General features: G+C 43.9%; 1 protein-coding gene across 2 annotated transcripts in view; it reads left to right on the plus strand.

Annotated features, from left to right (window-relative positions):
• Nucleotides 1-22,535, plus strand: part of LOC137532938 (D-threitol dehydrogenase-like) — a 112,134-nt gene that overhangs the window by 58,150 nt on the left and 31,449 nt on the right. For both annotated transcript variants that reach the window (XM_068253970.1, XM_068253971.1), the window contains one exon: nt 8,385-8,457. In XM_068253970.1, coding sequence (XP_068110071.1) covers nt 8,385-8,457 — 73 coding nt within the window. The remainder of the gene's footprint in view (nt 1-8,384; nt 8,458-22,535) is intronic.

Consider the following 22,535-nt stretch of genomic DNA (forward strand, 5'->3'; position numbering starts at 1 on the left):
TAAGGGGTCTGCACCTCTGCTCAACTTCCGCTGACAGTGGTTGCAAGTGGCGTACTTGCTGTACACAGTGGGCATGGTGAAAAACGGCCAGATTGGTGACAGAAACTTCCCCCTACGGCATGGAAGCGCTGCTGCCTGTCTCCCTGTGGTGGTTGGGGGGGGGGCTTGGGTGCGGCTGGGGGTGGTACTGGCTGCTGCTGCTGCTGCTGCTGCTGAGCCTGAGACACCAGCAGGCTGTGGGACGCTGCCAATGCTTGCAATGATGCGCCTCCTTGCAAGGCCCACAAGCGCATCCTCCTCCTCCTCCTCAGAGCTGCTGAGGACGACATCCCCTGGAGGTGGTGGCACCCAGTCTCTGTCTGTCACCGGGTCATCATCATCCTCCCCCTCCTGAAACATGTCCTGCTGGGATGAGGACCCCCCAAACTCCTCTCCTGATGCATGGATGGGCTGCTTGACTGTCGCCACAGTCTTGCTGTCCAATCCCTCATCCCCCAAAGTGCCCATCAGCATCTCCTCATCAAGATCGCCAACAACAGCAGACAATTTACTCATGATGCCTGGGGTCAAAAGACTGCTGAATGACAGGTCGGCGAGTGACGGTGAACTGGCCTCCTCCCCAGACCCTGCTGGGCGGCTGCTGCGAACAGGGGTGGTGGTGGTGGTGAGGGTGGAGGCCTCGGATGCAGAGCTGATGGCGGGCTGCTCATCCTCCGTCATGAGTTGCACCACAGTGTCTGCATCCTTTTCCTCAATGGGACGTTTCCGACCCGGCTGGAGGAAAATGGGAGCAGGTGCTACACGCTGCTGCTGCTGTGTCTCTGCAGCGTGAGTTGCAGATGCTCCTGCTGGGCGGCGCCCAAGGCGTCCACGGCCAGTGGCTATGGGAGGAATGTTAGCCACTGACGCTGCTGCTGCTGCTGCGGAACTGTGCATGGTGGCGCGGCCGCGGCTTGCCACAATGCTGCTCCCTCTCCTCCTGATTCCCTTGCTGCCCTTCCCCTTGCCCAAACCGCGCTGGCTGCCACTTCCAGACATCTTAAATGTTTTGGGCGTATAGACAAAAGTTTTGTAAAAGGGCGGGTTAAAAGTGGGGTACTTTAATGGAGTGGGTTGGTTGGTGAGGTGACTGAGTGAGTGTCCCCTAGTACAGTAAGTAAGTAGTAACAGTCAGGAAGTACAACTAGCAGTTACAATAATCAGTAGTAATCACAAGTAAATTTAGTGTGTGTACACTCAGACAGTGAGTGCACGCACGCAGGAGCTAGTAGCCTATGAACACAGTGACTGAGTGTCCTAGACTCCTAGTACAGTAAGAGTAAGTAGTAACAGTAAGTAGAACTAACTAATTACAATAATCAATCAGCGATCAGAAGGAAATGGAGTGTGGGTGTGTGTACACTCAGACAGTGAGTGCACGCACGCAGGAGCTAGTAGCCTATGAACACAGTGACTGAGTGTCCTAGACTCCTAGTACAGTAAGAGTAAGTAGTAACAGTAAGTAGAACTAACTAATTACAATAATCAATCAGCGATCAGAAGGAAATGGAGTGTGGGTGTGTGTACACTCAGACAGTGAGTGCACGCACGCAGGAGCTAGTAGCCTATGAACACAGTGACTGAGTGTCCTAGACTCCTAGTACAGTAAGAGTAAGTAGTAACAGTAAGTAGAACTAACTAATTACAATAATCAATCAGCGATCAGAAGGAAATGGAGTGTGGGTGTGTGTACACTCAGACAGTGAGTGCACGCACGCAGGAGCTAGTAGCCTATGAACACAGTGACTGAGTGTCCTAGACTCCTAGTACAGTAAGAGTAAGTAGTAACAGTAAGTAGAACTAACTAATTACAATAATCAATCAGCGATCAGAAGGAAATAGAGTGTGGGTGGTGTGTGTACACTCAGACAGTGAGTGACCGCACGCAGGAGCTAGTAGCCTATGAACACAGTGACTGAGTGTCCTAGACTCCTAGTACAGTAAGAGTAAGTAGTAACAGTAAGTACAACTAACTAATTACGATAATCAATCAGCGATCAGAAGGAAATGGAGTGTGGGTGTGTGTACACTCAGACAGTGAGTGCACGCACGCAGGAGCTAGTAGCCTATGAACACAGTGACTGAGTGTCCTAGACTCCTAGTACAGTAAGAGTAAGTAGTAACAGTAAGTAGAACTAACTAATTACAATAATCAATCAGCGATCAGAAGGAAATGGAGTGTGGGTGTGTGTACACTCAGACAGTGAGTGCACGCACGCAGGAGCTAGTAGCCTATGAACACAGTGACTGAGTGTCCTAGACTCCTAGTACAGTAAGAGTAAGTAGTAACAGTAAGTAGAACTAACTAATTACAATAATCAATCAGCGATCAGAAGGAAATGGAGTGTGGGTGTGTGTACACTCAGACAGTGAGTGCACGCACGCAGGAGCTAGTAGCCTATGAACACAGTGACTGAGTGTCCTAGACTCCTAGTACAGTAAGAGTAAGTAGTAACAGTAAGTAGAACTAACTAATTACAATAATCAATCAGCGATCAGAAGGAAATGGAGTGTGGGTGGTGTGTGTACACTCAGACAGTGAGTGACCGCACGCAGGAGCTAGTAGCCTATGGACAGTGACTGAGTGTCCTAGACTCCTAGTACAGTAAGAGTAAGTAGTAACAGTAAGTAGAACTAACTAATTACAATAATCAATCAGCGATCAGAAGGAAATGGAGTGTGGGTGGTGTGTGTACACTCAGACAGTGAGTGACCGCACGCAGGAGCTAGTAGCCTATGAACACAGTGACTGAGTGTCCTAGACTCCTAGTACAGTAAGAGTAAGTAGTAACAGTAAGTAGAACTAACTAATTACGATAATCAATCAGCGATCAGAAGGAAATGGAGTGTGGGTGTGTGTACACTCAGACAGTGAGTGCACGCACGCAGGAGCTAGTAGCCTATGAACACAGTGACTGAGTGTCCTAGACTCCTAGTACAGTAAGAGTAAGTAGTAACAGTAAGTAGAACTAACTAATTACAATAATCAATCAGCGATCAGAAGGAAATGGAGTGTGGGTGGTGTGTGTACACTCAGACAGTGAGTGACCGCACGCAGGAGCTAGTAGCCTATGGACAGTGACTGAGTGTCGTAGACTCCTAGTACAGTAAGAGTAAGTAGTAACAGTAAGTAGAACTAACTAATTACAATAATCAATCAGCGACCAGAAGGAAATGGAGTATGGGTGGTGTGTGCACACTCAGACAGTGAGTGACCGCACGCAGGAGCTAGTAGCCTATGGACAGTGACTGAGTGTCCTAGACTCCTAGTACAGTAAGAGTAAGTAGTAACAGTAAGTAGAACTAACTAATTACAATAATCAATCAGCGATCAGAAGGAAATGGAGTGTGGGTGGTGTGTGTACACTCAGACAGTGAGTGACCGCACGCAGGAGCTAGTAGCCTATGGACAGTGACTGAGTGTCCTAGACTCCTAGTACAGTAAGAGTAAGTAGTAACAGTAAGTAGAACTAACTAATTACGATAATCAATCAGCGATCAGAAGGAAATGGAGTGTGGGTGTGTGTACACTCAGACAGTGAGTGCACGCACGCAGGAGCTAGTAGCCTATGGACAGTGACTGAGTGTCCTAGACTCCTAGTACAGTAAGAGTAAGTAGTAACAGTAAGTAGAACTAACTAATTACGATAATCAATCAGCGATCAGAAGGAAATAGAGTGTGTGTTGTGTGTGTACACTCAGACAGTGAGTGCAGTGCGCACACGCAGGAGCTAGTAGCCTATATGAACAGTGACAGTGAGTGTCCCTACGGGTACAGTAAGAGTAAGTAGTAAGTAAGTACAACTAACTAACAATAATCTATCAGTAATCAGAAGGAAATAGAGTGTGTGTACACACAGACAGTGAGTGAGTGCACACACGCAGGAGCTAGCTAGTAGCCTATAAACAGTGACAGTCAGTGAGTGTCCTAGTCCTAGTACAGTATAACTACAATACTATTAGTAAAGGACAGCAGAAATACTGGTATAGATGAGAGAAATAAACAGAGGACAGCTGCCCACAGAGGCAAGGCCCCCTGAGGCCTAAACCTGTAAGCTTGCAGCAGCTGCCTGTCTCTAATGTAACACACAAGCTACTAACTAAAATACAATGTCTATCTAACTAACAACAATATAGGTGTATATGGCAGGTGTAGGTGAGCAAAAACGCTAGGTAAATGATCACAATAGAGCACTTGCTAAGCCAAAGCACAAAGGAGCAACTCTCTCTCTGTACAAGTCTCAGGCAAGCATGGAGAAACGGAACATGGCGGCCGCTATTTATAGGGTAGGGGCTGGCCAGGGTCCCCCTCTGTGATTGGCTGCCGTCAGAGGGCCTGGAAGCCCTCTGATTGGCTCTAAGGACATCAATCTGGGCTATGACGCTATTCGAGCTCGGTACCGAGCTCGAATAGCGCCGGGTTGCTCGAATAGCTCGAATAGTGAATGGGCTATTCGAGTGTACTCGAATAGCCCATTCGAATAGCTACAGCTATTCGGAGCTCGAATACCGAGCTCGAATAGCTGAAAAAGAGCTCGAATATTCGAGCTACTCGAATATTCGAGCTCTGCTGAGCACCACTGCTGATACTATTTGCTACATTGCTGATTTAGCCTTAAAGTGCACCTGAAGTGAAAATAAACTTATGAGTTAATGAATTGTATGTGTAGTACAGATGATTGATTAAAAGTCTTATATATTTATTTTCAGTTTTATAGCTTTATTTTTACAATTGCATCAGACTGTCACAGTTACTGCTTAGAATCCTCACTCTGCCTTTATAGCTGATAAAGAAGAAGAAATAATGACGCTTTGACCCTTTCAGCACTAAAACCTTATCTCAAGCTGTGTCTCACTGCTTCTCATCTGTTTTAGATTTATTATTTATTTATTGTATTTATAAAGTGCCAACATATTACACATTTAGATGCTATTTACTTTTCAGGAAACGAGGTTGAATTTGACAAGCTGTTCGACAACTATTTTGCCTAGATAACAACTCAAGTTTTTTTTTTAAACTCTTGTTGTACAGTACTGGAAAAATGAAAGGGCCTTCAAATAAATTCTTAGTAGGGCTAGTACTATATGTGTTGACATGGCAGTTGCTTAACGGACGCAGACAAAAAACATACAAGGACATGCAGCGTAGATATTACAAGTCAAGGACAGTATATAAGGGGCTGTAAGCAGGGTGAGAAGTGTTCATTTTCGGTTCTGTGCTGTAATGCTCTCCAGTCCTAACAGTTTTAGTGTGGTTCCGCCCAGGGCCGGATTTGTACTTTTTACCGCCCAAGGCCAACTATACCGTCTGTATGGTTGTTATCTCTGTGTGCCCCAATGAGAATTTTACTTACTTTCATTGAATGTTACAGATAATAACCATTTCAGTAATACGCGTATAGATTAAAAGTTATGTTTTCCTTAAGAGCTTTTATGTTATGTTTGCCAGCTCGTTACTAATGATGGACCCATTGTGTCTCCACGTGAGTTAGGCTGATGTGTACCTGCAGGATAGAGCTTACTGGACTTGCAGGGATGACACAAGTACAGGACAGAGAGTTCAAAGGTTTAAGCTGTCCTTGTAGATAGGGATGGCTGTATAGAACAGCTTTACTGCCCCTCACCAAGCCGCCCCTAAATTTCTGGTGCCCTAGGCCATGGCCTATGTGGCCTTGCCAGAAATCCGGCCCTGGTTCCGCCGCATTAAGCATGGCTACCGCCTGAGGAAAGGAGCTTTCTATGCCTGGAAGTTTTTTTGCCACTGAACGGTATCTTACTCCTGAAGGCATGAGCTGGAAGATGGAGTGAGCAGGGTGAGAGGGGTCAGAGGCAATCTTGGTTGTTCCCTTCCTGCATCTGCTAGCGTAAAGATCCTGCAGAGATGGTAACCTGCAGCCAATTATTCTTTCTGCTGATGCGCTGAAGTCTTACCTTTTTTCATATGGAGCATGAGCCAAACCAGACAGTCATAGTTGATGTCATAGTTAATGTTTAGGTATACCGTATGTTTATCTCATCATGCCATGTAACATGTCACTCATTTAAATATGTCACTCATGTAATCTCAACATGTCACCTTAGGTATTCTTGAACCTCCTTGGCGGTAACCCCAAACGTAGTTCGGGGTAAGCCGCGCAGGAGGTTTTCTCCGGCCCTGCTGGGCCGATTAGTTTAATTTTTTTTTTTGCTGGCTGCGTCAGCACACCGATCACCGCCGCCCCGCGCTCGATCGCCACTATCCGTCGCGCCACGCGCCCCCCCCCCCCCCAGATCCTGTGCGCTGCCTGGCCAATCAGTGCCAGGCAGCGCTGAGGGGTGGTTTGGGACTCCCAATGACGTCGGTGACGTCATCCCGCCCCGTCGCCATGGCGACAGGGGAAGCCCTCCAGGAAATCCCGTTCTTTGAACGGGATTTCCTGATTGGAGATCGAGGAAGGCGATCGAAGTGGGCAGGGGGATGCCGCTGAGCAGCGGCTATCATGTAGCGAGCCCTGGGCTCGCTACATGATATAAGAAAAAAACAAACAAAAAAAAACTGCTGCGCTGCCTCCTGGCGGAATTTTTTATACCGCCAGGAGGGTTAACCCCCTTGACGTGATGATTCTTTCCGGATTTTAGGGTCTAAAAGCAGTGCAATTTTTTTCGCATGCTTTTAGATCCTAAAACCTGTAAAAAAAAATCATGTTGCTAGGAAGTTCTGCAGCAGCCCAGCACTCACTCACCTCCCTGGGATCCAGCGGTTTTCCCTCCGTCCTATGGGTGACACTGTAACCCTATAGTGAGATTGCCGGCTGTCATCATGACGACAGATGGCGATCTCACTAGGGGTTGCAGAGCCTCGGAGGAGAGGAAAGGAATGGTGGCCGATGTCGGGATCCCCCGGGAGGTGAGTTAAAATGCCCTCTGTGTGTAGCTCGGGATTACCGCTCCTTGCTTGCACACCATTCCTGAGCTGCAGGACCAAATAAGTCAAACGTATAGTCCAGAGGGTCCGTACACGTTACCATTCTGTGCTGTTACCCCTTGGGGACCCAAAATGATTTGTTGGTTATGTGAATGGATCTTTTTCACGACTGCTGAATAAGCAAGGAACTGTTTATACTGGAGTGTGCGGACTCTCTGGATTATATGCTTTAAAAGTGTGATATCACTTTTCTGGTTTTAGAGACTTTTTGCAATCTTATTTTAGGGATTCTATGAATACACATAAATCAGGTTAAGTAAAATTCCAAATGTGTAATGTGCTGGAACAAAGCGGGGGCCAATGTCCATAATGCAATTCTATATTCTGCTCCGGCACTATGCAAAAGAGCTTCTCAGATCTCCGACCCTGTCTGAGACAGTCCTATTTTGAAACAGTGAAAGACAGCTTCAGATACGGTTTAACTGCAGGGAAGTTCAAAGGGTCATTAGCTCTGCATGTGGTTTGTAATTGCAAATATGAAAGAATGATGCAATGTGATAAAAAAGGCAATATAACTGAAAATAAAACTATGAGACTATTTTCCTTGCTACTAATGTTTTATTAATTATCCGTACTACACATACAATTCATTATATTTTTTTTTTTTTTTAGCTTCAGTGTCACTTTAAATCCAGCCAATTAAAGTAGCTAGATGCAGGTCAGATTAACCAGATGCCAACTAATTGATCACTGGGTTTGATTTCAGAGGTTATATGATGATTACTTCTTGTTACTTTGGGAATGAGTGATGTCTCATTCAAGTAAATGGAAGCGCTCACATCCAGCTTTTGCAGGCTATTTTGAAAGCCTGCCGGTAGATATCGGCGACGTGTCTTGTTTCAGAAGCAACATGTTGCTCCTGGAAGGTGTTTAATGTCGCAAACCAAGCTAGGGACCCTAACCGCTAGCCTTGAAGGCTTCCAAAAAGCCTTCAAAACCTAGCGGTTAAACAGTTTAAACACCAGCGTTTGAACGCGGCGCCGAGCTCGGCAGATGTCCGTGTGAACCAGCTGGCTCAGAGCTTATTGGAGCATCTATCCTGTGATGCAAAACCCTTCCTCAGAACTGCAGGACTGGGAGGAGGTGCCCTGAAGAAGTCACATGACTGCCACTGCTCATTGCAAATGAAACCACAAGTATATATATATCTACATATATATGTATGTATACTGTATATATAAACATGAAATTGTTATAAAAAGAAAAGTGCTGGTTTGGCTTGCTTAGCTTTTTATTTTATTTGTATGCAGGGAGCAGCAAATATTGTAATGTTAATGAAGAATAAGAAGAAAAAAAAGAAAGAATGAAAAAAAACAATCATTTGAGCCATTGCTACGCTACTAACGAGAGGTCACGAGTTTGTCTTTAATTCTTTCTGTAGGCTGCAGGCCGCGTAATGCTGAGTCAAGGCTACGGCAAGATAATTAACACGGCGTCCATGGCGAGTTTAATAGGTGAGTGATGAGAGCTGACAGGCGGGATTTAACATTCATCGTTTAATTAGTAGTAATCATGCCATCTGATTTAATTAAGCATGTACCAGAATTCAGAAACTAGTACATCCGTGACACTGTGTATCAGGTCACGAGACATATTAGTGAACAGTAACAGCCTCTTTAACCTGTCGCTGAGTGGCACACCTGTGCGCAAGTCAGAGAAGGAAGGAGCTCATTAATATTATGCCTTGTTTCCATAAGTTAAGGTTTTATTACACCCTTATGATTACAGTAAACGTATAGGTTGTGGGGTTATGTACAGTTGTTTGATTCCTTGCAACCATAGCTCTCAACTGTCTGTTACGAAAGACCCTATTATGGAAAGCAAATTACTCCTGCCCCTCTCACTACCTTAGCTGTCTCTCTTTAACTTGTCCAATCAAAAGCATCCTACACCTGTATGCAGTGGATGTTGGGGAAGGATCCCAACAACAACGTAATCCAGACAATCAAAGGAGGGGTCCGGTCACAGTCTTGATCAGGAACAGAACAAATCCTTTATTATTCCAGCACACACGCTATTTATTTATTGTATTTATAAATTGCAAACATATTACGCAGCGTTGGACATTAGTTTAGGTTACAGACAATATTTAGGGTGACATACAGCAATATGACAATACAGGAAAACAAGAAACCAGATCACGCAGCACAGTATGAGTACAAGATAATGCTTAGTCAGTCACTGGATGGGAGCATGGAGATTAGGCAAGTTGAGTTCACTCAAATGCATAGCATGGGTGCACAGTATTGGAGGTGCATGATCAGGTTGGACACAAAAGGAGCAGGACCCTGCTCAAAGGCTTACAATCTAGAGGGAGAGGTAGGGACATGAAAGGTACGGACCAGAGTTCAGCTGCGGGTTTAGAGCACTTGTGAGGGGTGGCAGGCCAGAGTAAAAAGGTGAGTTTTGAGGGCCTTCTTGAAGATGTTGAAGGAGGGGGCTGCCCTAATGGGTGGAGGTAGGAAGTTTCATAGTGTTGGTGCAGCTCTTGAGAAGTCCTGGAGGCTTGCATGGGACTGGGTGATGCGGAGGGCGGTTAGGCGAAGTTCATTGGAGGAGCGGAGTGAGCGGCTAGGTGTGTACCTCTGAGTGAGATCGGAAATGTAGGTTGGACAGGTTTTGTGGACAGATTTGTAAGTCAGACACAGTACCTTGAATCTGATTCTAGACTGGATAGGAAGCCAGTGGAGGCATTCACGTTATGGCTAGGCATGGGTTTTCGAGTAGTTATCTACTCAAAATAAAAATTCCAATGAAGTCTAATGACTTCACCTGTGAGCAAGGAATAGGGGGTTAACTTGCCCAGAAGTCTTCGGGTCATCTGCATTCCATTATGCGTGATAGGTGTAATGAAAGCCGCGTTGCATTACTCACTGGATTCCTCTTTCAAGCCGGAAGGAGGAAGCGCAGAAGTGAGTGGTGGAACCGAGGACTTCTGGATAAGTTAACCCTCTATCCCTCGGTCACTGGTGAAGTCATTAGACTTCATTTGAATTTTGAATTAGAGTAGATTACTACTCGAAAGCCCATGCCTGGTTATGGCATCTGAGACCACCAGGGTCCCCTTTGTCAAGGCAAAGGCAGACAAAAAGGCAGACAAAGGGGACCCAGATGGCCCCAAAACGATCATCGGCTGGGACAGTCAGATGCCATAAAGTGTGTACTGGAACAATAAAGGATTTGTTCTGTTCCTGATCAAGACTGTGTGTGGACCTCTCTTTAAATTGTAACCACATTCTCCAAGGAAACAAAAACAATATTAAAATCCTCTATATGCACGGCAAGTATTTTAACAAGCTGTATTATAGAAACACCTGTAACTGCTCTGAGGCATGTCAAGTAATGCAGAAATGTTATCTTTCTTGAAGTTAGTGGTGAGTATGAGTCAGGGCCATTTCTGGACATTTTGGTGCTGCTGGCTAGGCATGGTCAGTGAGAGCAATTCATTCCGAGCTGATGCAGGATTATGCAAATTCTGCATGTACGTGTATGCAGCTTGACAATGGACCAAATTGAGCCTTGGTGGGATATGATTGGGTCATTTTCAAGCCACAAATGTACATACATAATTTGCATAATCCTGCATCAATTTGGAAGTATTTGCATCATTGATCACCCCTATTCCTGGCCAGTGGTGGGCCGAAATTTTGCATCGACATTCGCAATTACACATCGTAATAGTAATGCAAAATTTCAGGTAAAATCGTAATAAGTTTCGTATCTAATAGTAATATTTCCTAAATGTTGAAATTTTGCATAATTTTGTGCCGACTTTAGTGGTTAATAGCAAAGCACTCATACATGCTATTGACACAAAATTTCTACATAGGTTAAGGAGAATAGTGGGTACAAGTCAAAAAAAGCATTTTTAAAAAAGATTTTGTAGTTTTTGAGAAAATCGATATTAAAATGCAAAGAAAAATTGTTTTTAAATTGTCATTTTTCTGAGTTTAAAACCCATTTTTTCTTTGCATTTTTAAAATCGATTTTCTCAAAATCTACAAGGTCTTTTTGTAAAATTCTTTTTTTTGCTTGTACCCAGTATTCTCCTTAATATATCTAGCAATTTTGGTGTCAATAGCATGTCGGCACAAAATTACGTGGAAGTATGCAAAATTTTATGAGAGATTATAAATGACTATACGAAAGCAATTAAATGTATAAATCGTAATTACGTATAGGCGAACTTGCAAAAGTGTACGCAAAAATTTGTCAAAATATAAGGGAAGACGCCGAGAGCCCAGTATAGTGTAGTATGTACTGTAAATTGGGTATGGAAGGTAAGTATAGGTAGGTTATACTCACAAAAAAGGGTTACCGTCCAGGTAACCACTATGAAGGCAGGTGAGGAAACAACTGCAAAAGTAGTACAGAGGCGCCAACAGGGTAAAAACAATATTTCTTTAAAATGGATAAAATTAAGTAGGTAGCGGTGGACTTACCCCTCCAAAACAGACACAAAAATTGCTGTTTTAAGCAAAAATCAGTTTATTTACATACTCCGAACAAGGTGCAACGCGTTTCGCGGGTACATCCCACTTCCTCAGGCAATAAATGGAAGCATATCACCAATGCGGTCCGGTATATAGCCTGGCGCCTCTGTCTAAAATTTGTGTAATCGTAATTACGGTAGCTGATTACGATCATCCCTATACTGCTCCTTGCAAGGCTTCTTTTGACTCCCCAAATCTTGAGAATAGGAAGAACACCGCTTACATAAAGTGATGTATTGGTTGTATAGAGGAATGATGTTCCTTCTCAAAATAAATCTACTGTATAATGAATACACAAATTATTACCAGGCCAGATATACAACATCACCAGCCCAAACTCACTGAACCCACATAATAAACTCTTTTTATAATTGTCAAGAGGGGGATGTAACCACTATGTTAAAAACATTATATTGTTTATGTAAAGCCTCGGTTTTTACATGACAGACTATAGTAGCACCATGAATCCAGAAGAGTTGCACCAATCAATACAGACCACATCTATGACAATTATGGTCTAATTTGCACAGAAATAACACCTGCCATATAATTGTAAGGCCTGGAACCCACTAGATCGCTTTTTTGACACAGACTGTTGAGCTGTGTACTCAGCAAGCAGTTACCAGGTAGCAGTGAGCAGTTACCAGGCAGCAACAAGAAGTTACCAGGCAGCAGTAAGCAGTTCTGAAAGTTTGAGAGGCATTTCACTGCCTATCAACAGTCCGTGGAAAAGAGGCCTTATGGTATCAGAGTTGTGAATAAGTTTTGCTCAAAGCACAGTTCATGAAGAATTGCTCTGTAGTGCCCCTTCCTACAGTTATCACCCACAGGCTTCGGTCTGCCTATGCCTAAAAACTGCCCTGGCATGAGTGATAAGTTCTACGGGAACTGTAGAACCTGTTAAATCAAATAAATACAGTGTATCAACCAAAAAACTAGGGCCTCAGATGATCATGATTTTTATTATTGTGCTACTAATTAAAACTCAATCATAAAAGGAGGTCATTCATATCAGACGTGTATAGAAGGTAGAGACGGCAACATAGCTTTTTTTCTAAACTTAAGCTAGCAGGGCAGTTCAGTTGGCTTTGGAAACATATTTCCTCAGATTGAACTGGTGTGGTGCAAATAGGAAAAACAATCCCTGATTGATTTCCAATTAGGGAGATATCACTTGTTTAATGGAATGTGTGCTCGTCACAGAAGACAACCAGAAAGATGTATGAATGAGAGATAGAGAGAGAGCACAAAGAGAAAGAGAAAGAAAGAAAGAAAGAAAGAAAGAAAGAAAGAAAGAAAGAAAGAAAGAAAGAAAGAAAGAAAGAAAGAAAGAAAGAAAGAAAGAAAGAAAAAAAGAAAAAAAGAACTTTAGTTTTAAATTGATCACCTCAATGTCATAATGACCTGCACAACTCTGATTAATAATTGACAAAACTTCTCATTTCTCTAAGGTCTCCTATCGGGCTCTCTGTCCCAGCGACTCATAGTCCTGGCACAATAAGTGAGAATTATGTGTAATATTTGTCTAGCCCCTCCCTCTCCTCCCCTCTGTCTCCAGACTGCAACGCCAGTTGTTAAACCTCTTTACGGTCGCCAACAGGTGCCTGGACCAGGGCTGCTGTATCAGCAGCGAGGGTCCGCCAGCCAATAAACCATCGTAACATATGGTGAAAAATCCCGGCCGCTGAGCTAATCTGGAAGGCAGTTACTTTCTGGTGATCCGAGGACCACGGAACAAAAATTGATCAATTACACAAATTAAGCCAGGCCCTTCAGGAATTTATTTTATTGGTCTGGACATCTGTTTCAGTATTGTCCACATCCAAAACTCAAACGACGCTCTAAGCTGCCAAGTTAGGGGAAGAAAATAGAGTAGCCATAAAACGACAACACAAAACCACTAAGTTAATATTACATCCATCTGCTGAATGTTATATAAATATGCAGCCCTTTTTTTTTATTTTTCCTTGGGAATACCATTTATTTTTACAGTGCCCAGTGTGACATTCTGAGCCATTCACTGCCTGTTTATTGCGCTGCCACTATAAATGTTTCTTCAGAAATGCATTTATAATTGCCTTACGAGTCCTTGGTTAAGTGTCTGCGCCACCTGTCCTATTTGTAATTAAAACCAGAATTTTTTTCTTTTCTTTTTTTTTGTTTAATACCTCCTCTCTTTGGTTAAGGACAAAGACTGTAAAATGAGCTGCGGTGACGGAACTCTTGCGAAAGTGTGCGCTAATGATTTAAGAGGGCCTGTGGTAGATTTATAGGGGGAAATAATTATGTGGTTTGGAGGGTTAGTAAAACAAAAGCTGGTTATTAATTAACTCAAACAAATCCACCATTGAGTTAGGCTAAATACCAATTCCAGGGGAAAAAATGTATTTTAGTTTTGGATATCATGGAAGGCTTTTAGAACTTCTTGGATTCTTACTACTTTCGGTGTCCCCATTAGTGAAACTCTTCCTCACCTCTGATCCTTGGGACTGGTCCTGCATGTAGCTAAATATGAGTCATGGTTATCCATGTGAGAAAAAAAGGGGAATGTAACATCCGCAGTAATGGCGTCTGCGGACAGCCACCTTGCCTTCCTGTTCAGGGACTTCACCCGTGCCTCTGGCATCTAGTACGCCGAGGACGAGTTTGCCTTTTGCACATAGGGTTGCCGTATCGTGCGGGCGCGCGCGGAGACAGGACCTTTATGCGGGGATGAGGTGCGTCAGCTGACCAGCCGGTCGGCTGACGTCAGAGGAGACTCACGGTGCTCCAGATTGGTTGATTGTTGTGGGTGCGGCTGTGAGGTCTCCTCTGCTTCACAAGCCTTCACTGGTCACTCGCAACTTGTCTGCTGTTGCGAATACTTATGTGCTAGCACTCAGACCTTAGATAGTATCCGGTGTGCTTTGATCTGAGAGGAAACCAGGGATTTCACACAAGACTTGGATATTGTATACTGTTATTGATATTCTGTGTATGACTCTTGCTACCCTCTGACTCTGCTCTTGCTTATCGTTCCTGTACTTTTGCCCATCTGACTCTGTTGCTGTATCCTGCCTGACATCTTACTACTCTCTTGCCTGCCGATCCTGTACTGTACCTGCTCGCTCATTACTGATCCTAGCCTGTCTGACCTCTCTACTCACCAGTGAGCCCTTGTCACTGGTGAGGTGCTCTTCTAATAGTACCCACCAGCTTCTCTGGTGAGGTTAAGCCAAACTATGAGTTACTGTGTTCTAATAGTACCCACCAGCTCCTCCGGTGAGGTTAAGCCAAACTAATCAGTTACGGTGTTCTAATAATACCCACCAGCTCCTCTGGGGAGGTCTAGCTAAACTATTCTGTTACTGTTGCACCAAGCACTACATACTTTGTATTCTGCCAGCTATACTTGTATTATTGGTGATACTGCAGATCACCACATAATCAGGTATAACGTCTGTATTATTGGTGATTCTGCAGATCACACGTAATCAGACATCTGTGTTGCTACACCAATCGTTACAGGGAAAAGAAATAAAACATTGCTCACTTCCCCTCTTTGCAAGATAAGGTTTTATTTATATTCCTGTTTGTGTTGGAGGGATCTATTCACTTCCTGTACTGACAGATACATAATTTTCTAGATGGCTTTGATGGCTAGATGGCTTTGGAGACATTTTTGTAGGTAGAAATAAAGAGAGGCTGCCATCTTTGTATCTTTCCATGTGCTACTTCCCTAGCAGACTGTTGTCCTGGCCCTGTGCCTCCAAGACATGGAGATTTGCTAACCCATGGAGAACTGGGCAGGGTCATCTGTCCCTAGGCCACTTAATAGTTTGTCTAGGCCACTTAATATTGTCTGGCTTCAGGGCTGTCTGTTACATGTGGGCATGGCTGGAGCTGTCATAGAGGTAAAGGGGACATTTGCTATAGGGCCCCAGACCTTGCAATGGCCCCACAAGGGTTCTCCCTTCCTCCTCTCCAGCTATGGTGACCCTAGCACTTGAGAAAGCACTTGGCTTCTCTTGAGCCCCGTTCCCCCTCCAACACCTTCCTTTGAGAACCCTAAGCTAAATGGCCCCAAGCTTTTTCTGGCATTCCTCCACTCTGACTCCTCTGGCTGCCTGCAACTTACTGAAGCTGAAAGATTAGCATGACCATTAATCAAGGGGATTATTTTAAGGGAATGAAGATAGCAGCCTCCATACTTCTGTTTAGGGATGAGCAAGTGAAATTTACACATTCACTCTCCCCGTAAATCCGACATAATCTCTATTTTGAGAGGTTCTTGCAAAATCAACAGTCAAGATGTCCACTTACTGTAAATTTCACCATTCATGAAGAATGAAATCAACCAAAAATGGACTTGTTTGGTCCTAGTTTTCCCACTAAATAGTGGCAGAATTTTAAGAATCAGTTGTTTGACTGAAATTTGACTGGATTTGCTGCGTGCTTGTTTCGGGTGTTTGATTCAGACACTACCGATGCATGAAAGATTAGCAGGACACTAGGAAACATGGCAGCCTGCATATTCCTCTTAGTTCAGGTGTCCTTTAAGCTAACTTTAAGATACACCCCCGCCACACCTCAAATCACACCCCTATTTACACATACTACAAAGAATTCATAAGAAAAAGACTTTTTTAATTTCTTATTGAAACCATGCCGGCCCTTTTTTTCATACGTTTTGCTTCATATTTATATTGGAAAACAAGAAATAAATCCATTTAATAAATAGGAATAAAATTTAGTTTCAAGGAAACATATTTCTATAGAAAAATCCCTCAAGTCACCTACAGTCATTGACGAAATTGTTGGCATCCCAGAAATTTTTCCAGAAAATCAAGTAATTCTCACAGAAAAGTATTACAGTAACACATGTTTTGCTATACACATGTTTATTCTCTTTGTGTGTATTGGAACAAAAAAAAAAAAAGAGGAAAAAAAGCAAATTGGACATAATGCCACACAAAACTCCCAAAACTGGCTGGACCAAATGATTGGCATCCTTTCAAAATTGTGGGTGAATACGATTGTTTCAAGCATGTGGTGCTCCTTTAAACTCACCTGGGGCAATGGATGGATGGAAGAGAAAAATTGATGAAAGGTCGCAACACAGGATAGTCGGGATTGTGGATAAGCAGCCCCAAATAAGTTCCAAAGAAATTTAAGCTGTCCTACAGGCTCAGGGAGCATCATTGTCAACGCAAACTATCTGTCGACATTTGAAATGAAATACTATGGCAGGAGACATAAAAAAAGCAAGACGACAGTTTGCCAAAATGTACTTGAGTAAGCCAAAATCTTTCTGGGAAATCGTCTTGTGGATAGGTGAGACCAAGATAGAGCTTTTTGACAAATCATTCTACTGTTTACCGAAAACAGTATGAGGTCTACAAAGAAAAGAACACAGTACCTTCAGTGAAATATGGGGGAGGTTCAATGATGTTTTGGTGTTGTTTTGCTGCCTCTGGCACTGGGTGCCTTGAATGTGTGCAAGGCATCATGAAATCCGAGGATCAACAAAGGATTTTAGGTCACACTGTAGAGCCCAGTTTAAGAAAGATGGGTTTGCATCTGAGATCTTGGGTCTTCCAGCAGGACAATGATCCCAAACATACGTCAAAAAACACCCAGAAATGGATGGCAACAAAGCACTGGAGAGTTCACAAGTGGCTAGCAATGAGAGCAGATCTAAATCCCATTGAACACCTGTGGAGAGATTTTAAAATTGCTTTTGGGAAAAGGTGCCCTTCCAATAACAGAGACCTGGAGCAGTCTGCAAAGGAAGAGTGGTCCAAAATTCTGGGTGAAAGGTGTGAGAAGCTTATTGATGGTTATAGGAAGCAAATCATTTTGTCCGGATCATTTTTGGAATTTTATGTGACATTATGTCCAATTTGCTTTTTTGCTCCCTTTTTTGTTTTGTTTCAATACACACAAAGGGAATAAATGTTTATATAGCAAAACATATGTTACTGCAAAACATTTCTGTGAAAAATACTTGATTTTCATGGCCAACAATTTCGGTCATGACTGTAGATCTGTACAGCAGTTTTAAGAGATTGTCAAATAAGAAAAAAAAGGGATGTTGTTCTCAAAGAGGGGGTTAATTCACCCTGAAGATACTGCCTGCATACAGTGATATACTGTATCAGTTTAGGGTGGAGTTGACCTTTAGGAAGTGTTAGTTTCTGAATACACTTTCAACACATACGCTGCTTTTCTCACATCCTTGTAAAAATCCTTTAACAGGCTGGCAGCCTCTCTGTACTCTACTCTAGAGGCTTTCACTTTATTCTTTAAACCATCGTTCACAATAACAGCTTCTGCGAGGGATGAAACGAGCCCCGTGAAATACTGAATGAGTTTTCTGAAAGAGCTACATGGGAGCTCCTGCCTGCTCTGCGCTTAATAAAATGTGTGTTTAGCGGCTCACTGCCACAGGGAGGAATTGGAAGGATGAATTTACTACAGAATATTCATCTGAAAAAAAATGTCTTTTGCAAGGCAACTTGCTGCTGCAGGATCTACAGACTGTTATTGTACTTTCTCTGGTCAATCTGGTCAAAAATAAAAAACACATCAATCGCTCTCTCAGCCATAACAGCTGCTATTGGTGCATGATTCATATTGTATACCGGATGTTGCGTTCAGAACTATGAAGTAGGGCAACAAGTGGATACCAACCTAGCTAGGCTGAGCTCCTTTTGTGCAGTTTGCAGGAGCGATAAAGGTCACATGACAAGCACAGGAAACTGAAAGCTCAGTGTCAGGGAGGACCCTGCAAAGTTGTTCTACTGCATAGTGTTCCTTTGAGTATGTATGCTATACATGTTGTTGTTCAGGAAGATGGCACCTTAATTGGCAGCCATGGCCACAGGATTCTGGCCTTTTCTAGTTTTTCTTCCCTTTTTCCTACCAATTCACCTTGTTTTCCCACCTGAAGGTGTACAGTGTGGTCCATTGTGTAGCCTGGGACGTTGGTGCAGGTCGTGTCATCACTGCTGAACCTTCACCTCTCTCTTTCCCTGTACCTGCCCCCCCCCCCCCCCCCCCGATGTCTCTTTAGGGATAATAGGTGATGCAAAGTGCGACTGGTGGCACCGTAGCATGTCAGCCTTGGCCCTTGGCTTTCAGACATTATTCCCACCTCCTTCCAGGACCTGTATGAGCCAAAACCAATTCCTGGTACAACCCCCCTTTGTGCTTGGCAAAATAAATATTATTCTGATTCTGGTAGTGCTGCTGTCTGCGTTTGGATGACACATGAATGTTTAAACGCAACAACAGCGATGCTCATGGGAAATTACAGTAAACTACACTATAACACCCTGGGCCGGAGCTGCAGGGAGCTCTGGAAACCAGGTTTGTGGTGGCAAACATCCTATTCAATGCTTTGAGACTCCTGGAGTATGAGTATAACTATACCTTCAATTCTCTAGAAAGAGATAATTGGATTCAACTGTTCTAGCTTGTTAGATCAGTAATAGGGCTGGATTTGTACTCTTTACCGCCCAAGGCCACTGTCACCAGTAGTGGTGCTCAAATACCCCTTTTCAAAATTCGAGTTAGGTCGAATTCGAATAGTAAATTATTCGAGGTCAGTCGAATATTCGAGTCGAATAATTTTTACTATTCGATTCGACCTCGGAATTCGAGCTCACTATTCGAGTCGGTATTCGAGCTCATTATTCGAGCTGACTATTCGAAATGGCCTTAAATAGCTTCCAACACTTGTTTTGAGGGTGAATGATGCAAGAAACCTCTTTTTTTCCAAGTAACAACAGCAAGTGATTATGTGGGGATGTTCCTTTAAAAAAAAAAGTTGAAAAGAGAAGTTGTGTCCAGAAATTTGTTCAGTACTGTATATACTTCTTCTTCTTCTTCTTTATCTTCTATATCTTCTTCTTCTTCTTCTTCTATATCTTCTTCTTCTATATCTTCTTCTTCTATATCTTCTTCTATATCTTCTTCTTCTTTTATATTGTCTTCTTCTTCTTCTTCATCTTCTTCATCATCATCTTCTTTTTCTTCATTTTCTTTTTCTTCATCTTCTTCATCTTCTTCTTCATCTTCTTCATCTTCTTCTTCTTCATCTTCTTCATCTTCTTCTTCTTCATCTTCTTCATCTTCTTCATCTTCATCTTCTTCATCTTCTTCTTCATCTTCTTCATCTTCTTCATCTTCTTCTTCATCTTCTTCATCTTCTTCTTCATCTTCTTCATCTTCTTCATCTTCTTCTTCTTCTTCATCTTCATCTTCTTCTTCTTCATCTTCTTCTTCTTCTTCTTCTTCTTCATCTTCTTCATCTTCATCTTCTTCATCTTCTTCATCTTCTTCTTCTTCTTCATCTTCATCTTCTTCTTCTTCATCTTCTTCTTCTTCATCTTCTTCTTCTTCATCTTCTTCATCTTCTTCATCTTCATCTTCTTCATCTTCTTCATCTTCTTCATCTTCATCTTCTTCTTCTTCTTCTTCTTCTTCTTCTTCTTCTTCTTCTTCTTCTTCATCTTCTTCTTCTTCATCTTCTTCATCTTCTTCTATATCGTCTTCTTCTTCACTTATTTCTCTTTTCAAATTTTTTTTTTAAAGAAATGCAGCTATTTTTGAGCGTAACAAATAGCTGGTGGCGCACGCATGTTGGAAGCGCCATTGTATGTGCTCCCTGGCAGTGGAAACACACAGACAGCAGGAGGTAAATTCAGCAGCAGGAGGAGGAGGATGAGTGTGTGGCAGCAGGCAGTCAATGAGGCAGGCAGCGTGACATAATAGCCCTGGTACCTAGCGGTGATACCAGGGCTGTAAATAAACACAGCAGGCAGGAGGTCCCAGACAGCGGTCGTGCAGCCCACATTGTGTCCAATACACAACTGGGACAACACAGTTTTCAACCCGGGCACCTCAGAAAAATTAAACCTTTTTTTTGGGGGGGGGGGGGTTTGTTTTGTTTTTACAACAAATTACACAGATATAGCTATTTTTTGACGTAATAGCTGGTGGCAGAGTGGCAGCAGAAGGTAAATCTGTGTACCCTGGCAGTGGGAAACACAGACAGACAGCAGCAGCAGCAGGAGGAATGGAGGAGTAATTATGTGTGCAGCTATTGTTTGACGTAATAGCTGGTGGCAGAGTGGCAGCAGAAGGTAAATCTGTGTACCCTGGCAGTGGGAATCACAGACAGACAGCAGCAGCAGCAGGAGGAGGAATGGAGGAGTAATGTGAGCAGCTATTGTTTGACGTAATAGCTGGTGGCAGAGTGGCAGCAGAAGCTAATTCTGTGTACCCTGGCAGTGGGAAACAGACAGACAGCAGCAGCAGCAGGAGGAATGGAGGAGTAGTGTGAGTGTGGCAGCAGGTAGGCAGCGTGACATAATAGCCCTGGTACCTAGCGGTGATACCAGGCCGTAAATGAACACAACAGGAGGTCCCAGACAGCGGTCGTGCAGCCCACATCGTGTCCAATACACAACTGGGACAACACAGTTTTCAACCCGGGCACCTCAGAAAAATTAAACCTTTTTTTTTGTAATGGTTTTGTAGTTTTGGTTTTACAACCAATTACACAGATATAGCTATTTTTTGACGTAATAGCTGGTGGCAGAGTGGCAGCAGAAGGTAAATCTGTGTACCCTGGCGTTGGGAAACACAGACAGACAGACAGCAGCAGCAGCAGGAGGAATGGAGGAGTAATTATGTGTGCAGCTATTGTTTGACGTAATAGCTGGTGGCAGACTGGCAGCAGAAGGTAATTCTGTGTACCCTGGCAGTGGGAAACACAGACAGACAGCAGCAGCAGGAGGAATGGAGGAGTAGTGTGAGTGTGGCAGCAGGCAGGCAGCGTGACATAATAGCCCTGGTACCTAGCGGTGATACCAGGCCGTAAATGAACACAACAGGAGGTCCCAGACAGCGGTCGTGCAGCCCACATCGTGTCCAATACACAACTGGGACAACACAGTTTTCAACCCGGGCACCTCAGAAAAATTAAACCTTTTTTTTTGTAATGGTTTTGTAGTTTTGGTTTTACAACCAATTACACAGATATAGCTATTTTTTGACGTAATAGCTGGTGGCAGAGTGGCAGCAGAAGGTAAATCTGTGTACCCTGGCAGTGGGAAACACAGACAGACAGCAGAAGGGCAGTACACAGCAGCCCACTGTAGGTGTAAAATGTGTGGCTGCAGGCGACGTAATAGTCAAAGTGAACCAGGCTGGCTTAGTGAGCAGGAGCCAGGAGGTGGTAAAGGGTGGTAAGGCACCAGGGCCGGGCCGAGGCATAGGCTGGAGAGGCTCCAGCCTCAGGGCGCAGTGTAGAAGGGGGTGCACAATTCATTCAGTTGTCATTCCTAATTGTGTATGAAGCAAAAATAAATAAGAAAAGGGGATACATAGCAGTGATTGCAAGCCATATAACTAGATATTAAGGTGTTGGGGAGGTTGTGGGCCCTGTGGCGCCTCTTAGTGTAATAGCAATCAGTGTGTGACGGCTGGGGTGGGAGGGATGGAGGGGCGCACTTTGGTGTCTCAGCCTTGGGTGCTGGAGGACCTTGTCCCTGCTCTGTAAGGCACATTAACGATGGTTCTTAGCCAGTTCATGTCCCCCTCTCGCCGACAACAGGGGCCAGGAACTCGCCTTCCACCCACGCCTGGTTCATCTTGAGAAACGTCAGTCTGTCCACAGACTTGTGAGACAGACGTGAGCGTTTCTCGGTGACCACACCACCAGCTGCACTGAAGCAGCGCTCGGACAGCACGCTGGAAGGGGGGCAGGACAGCACTTCCAGGGCGTACTGCGCCAGCTCGCTCCAGATCTCCAGGCGCTTGACCCAATACTCCATGGGATCAACAGGGGCATCGCTGTCAAGCCCGCTGTAGGACCCCATGTAGTCAGCCACCATGCGGGTCAGGCGCTGGCTGTGACTGGTGGAGGATGCTGCTGCATGCACCTCCTCTCTAGTCACTGCTGCCGGAGCCTCTACAGTCCTGTAGAGCTCGTGGCTGAGAGACAGCAGGTCTGTGGGGCGCTTGCTGCTGGATGCAGGCACCTGCTGCTG

The sequence above is a fragment of the Hyperolius riggenbachi genome, chromosome 9 (assembly GCF_040937935.1).
Source record: "Hyperolius riggenbachi isolate aHypRig1 chromosome 9, aHypRig1.pri, whole genome shotgun sequence".
Classification (NCBI taxonomy): domain Eukaryota; kingdom Metazoa; phylum Chordata; class Amphibia; order Anura; family Hyperoliidae; genus Hyperolius; species Hyperolius riggenbachi.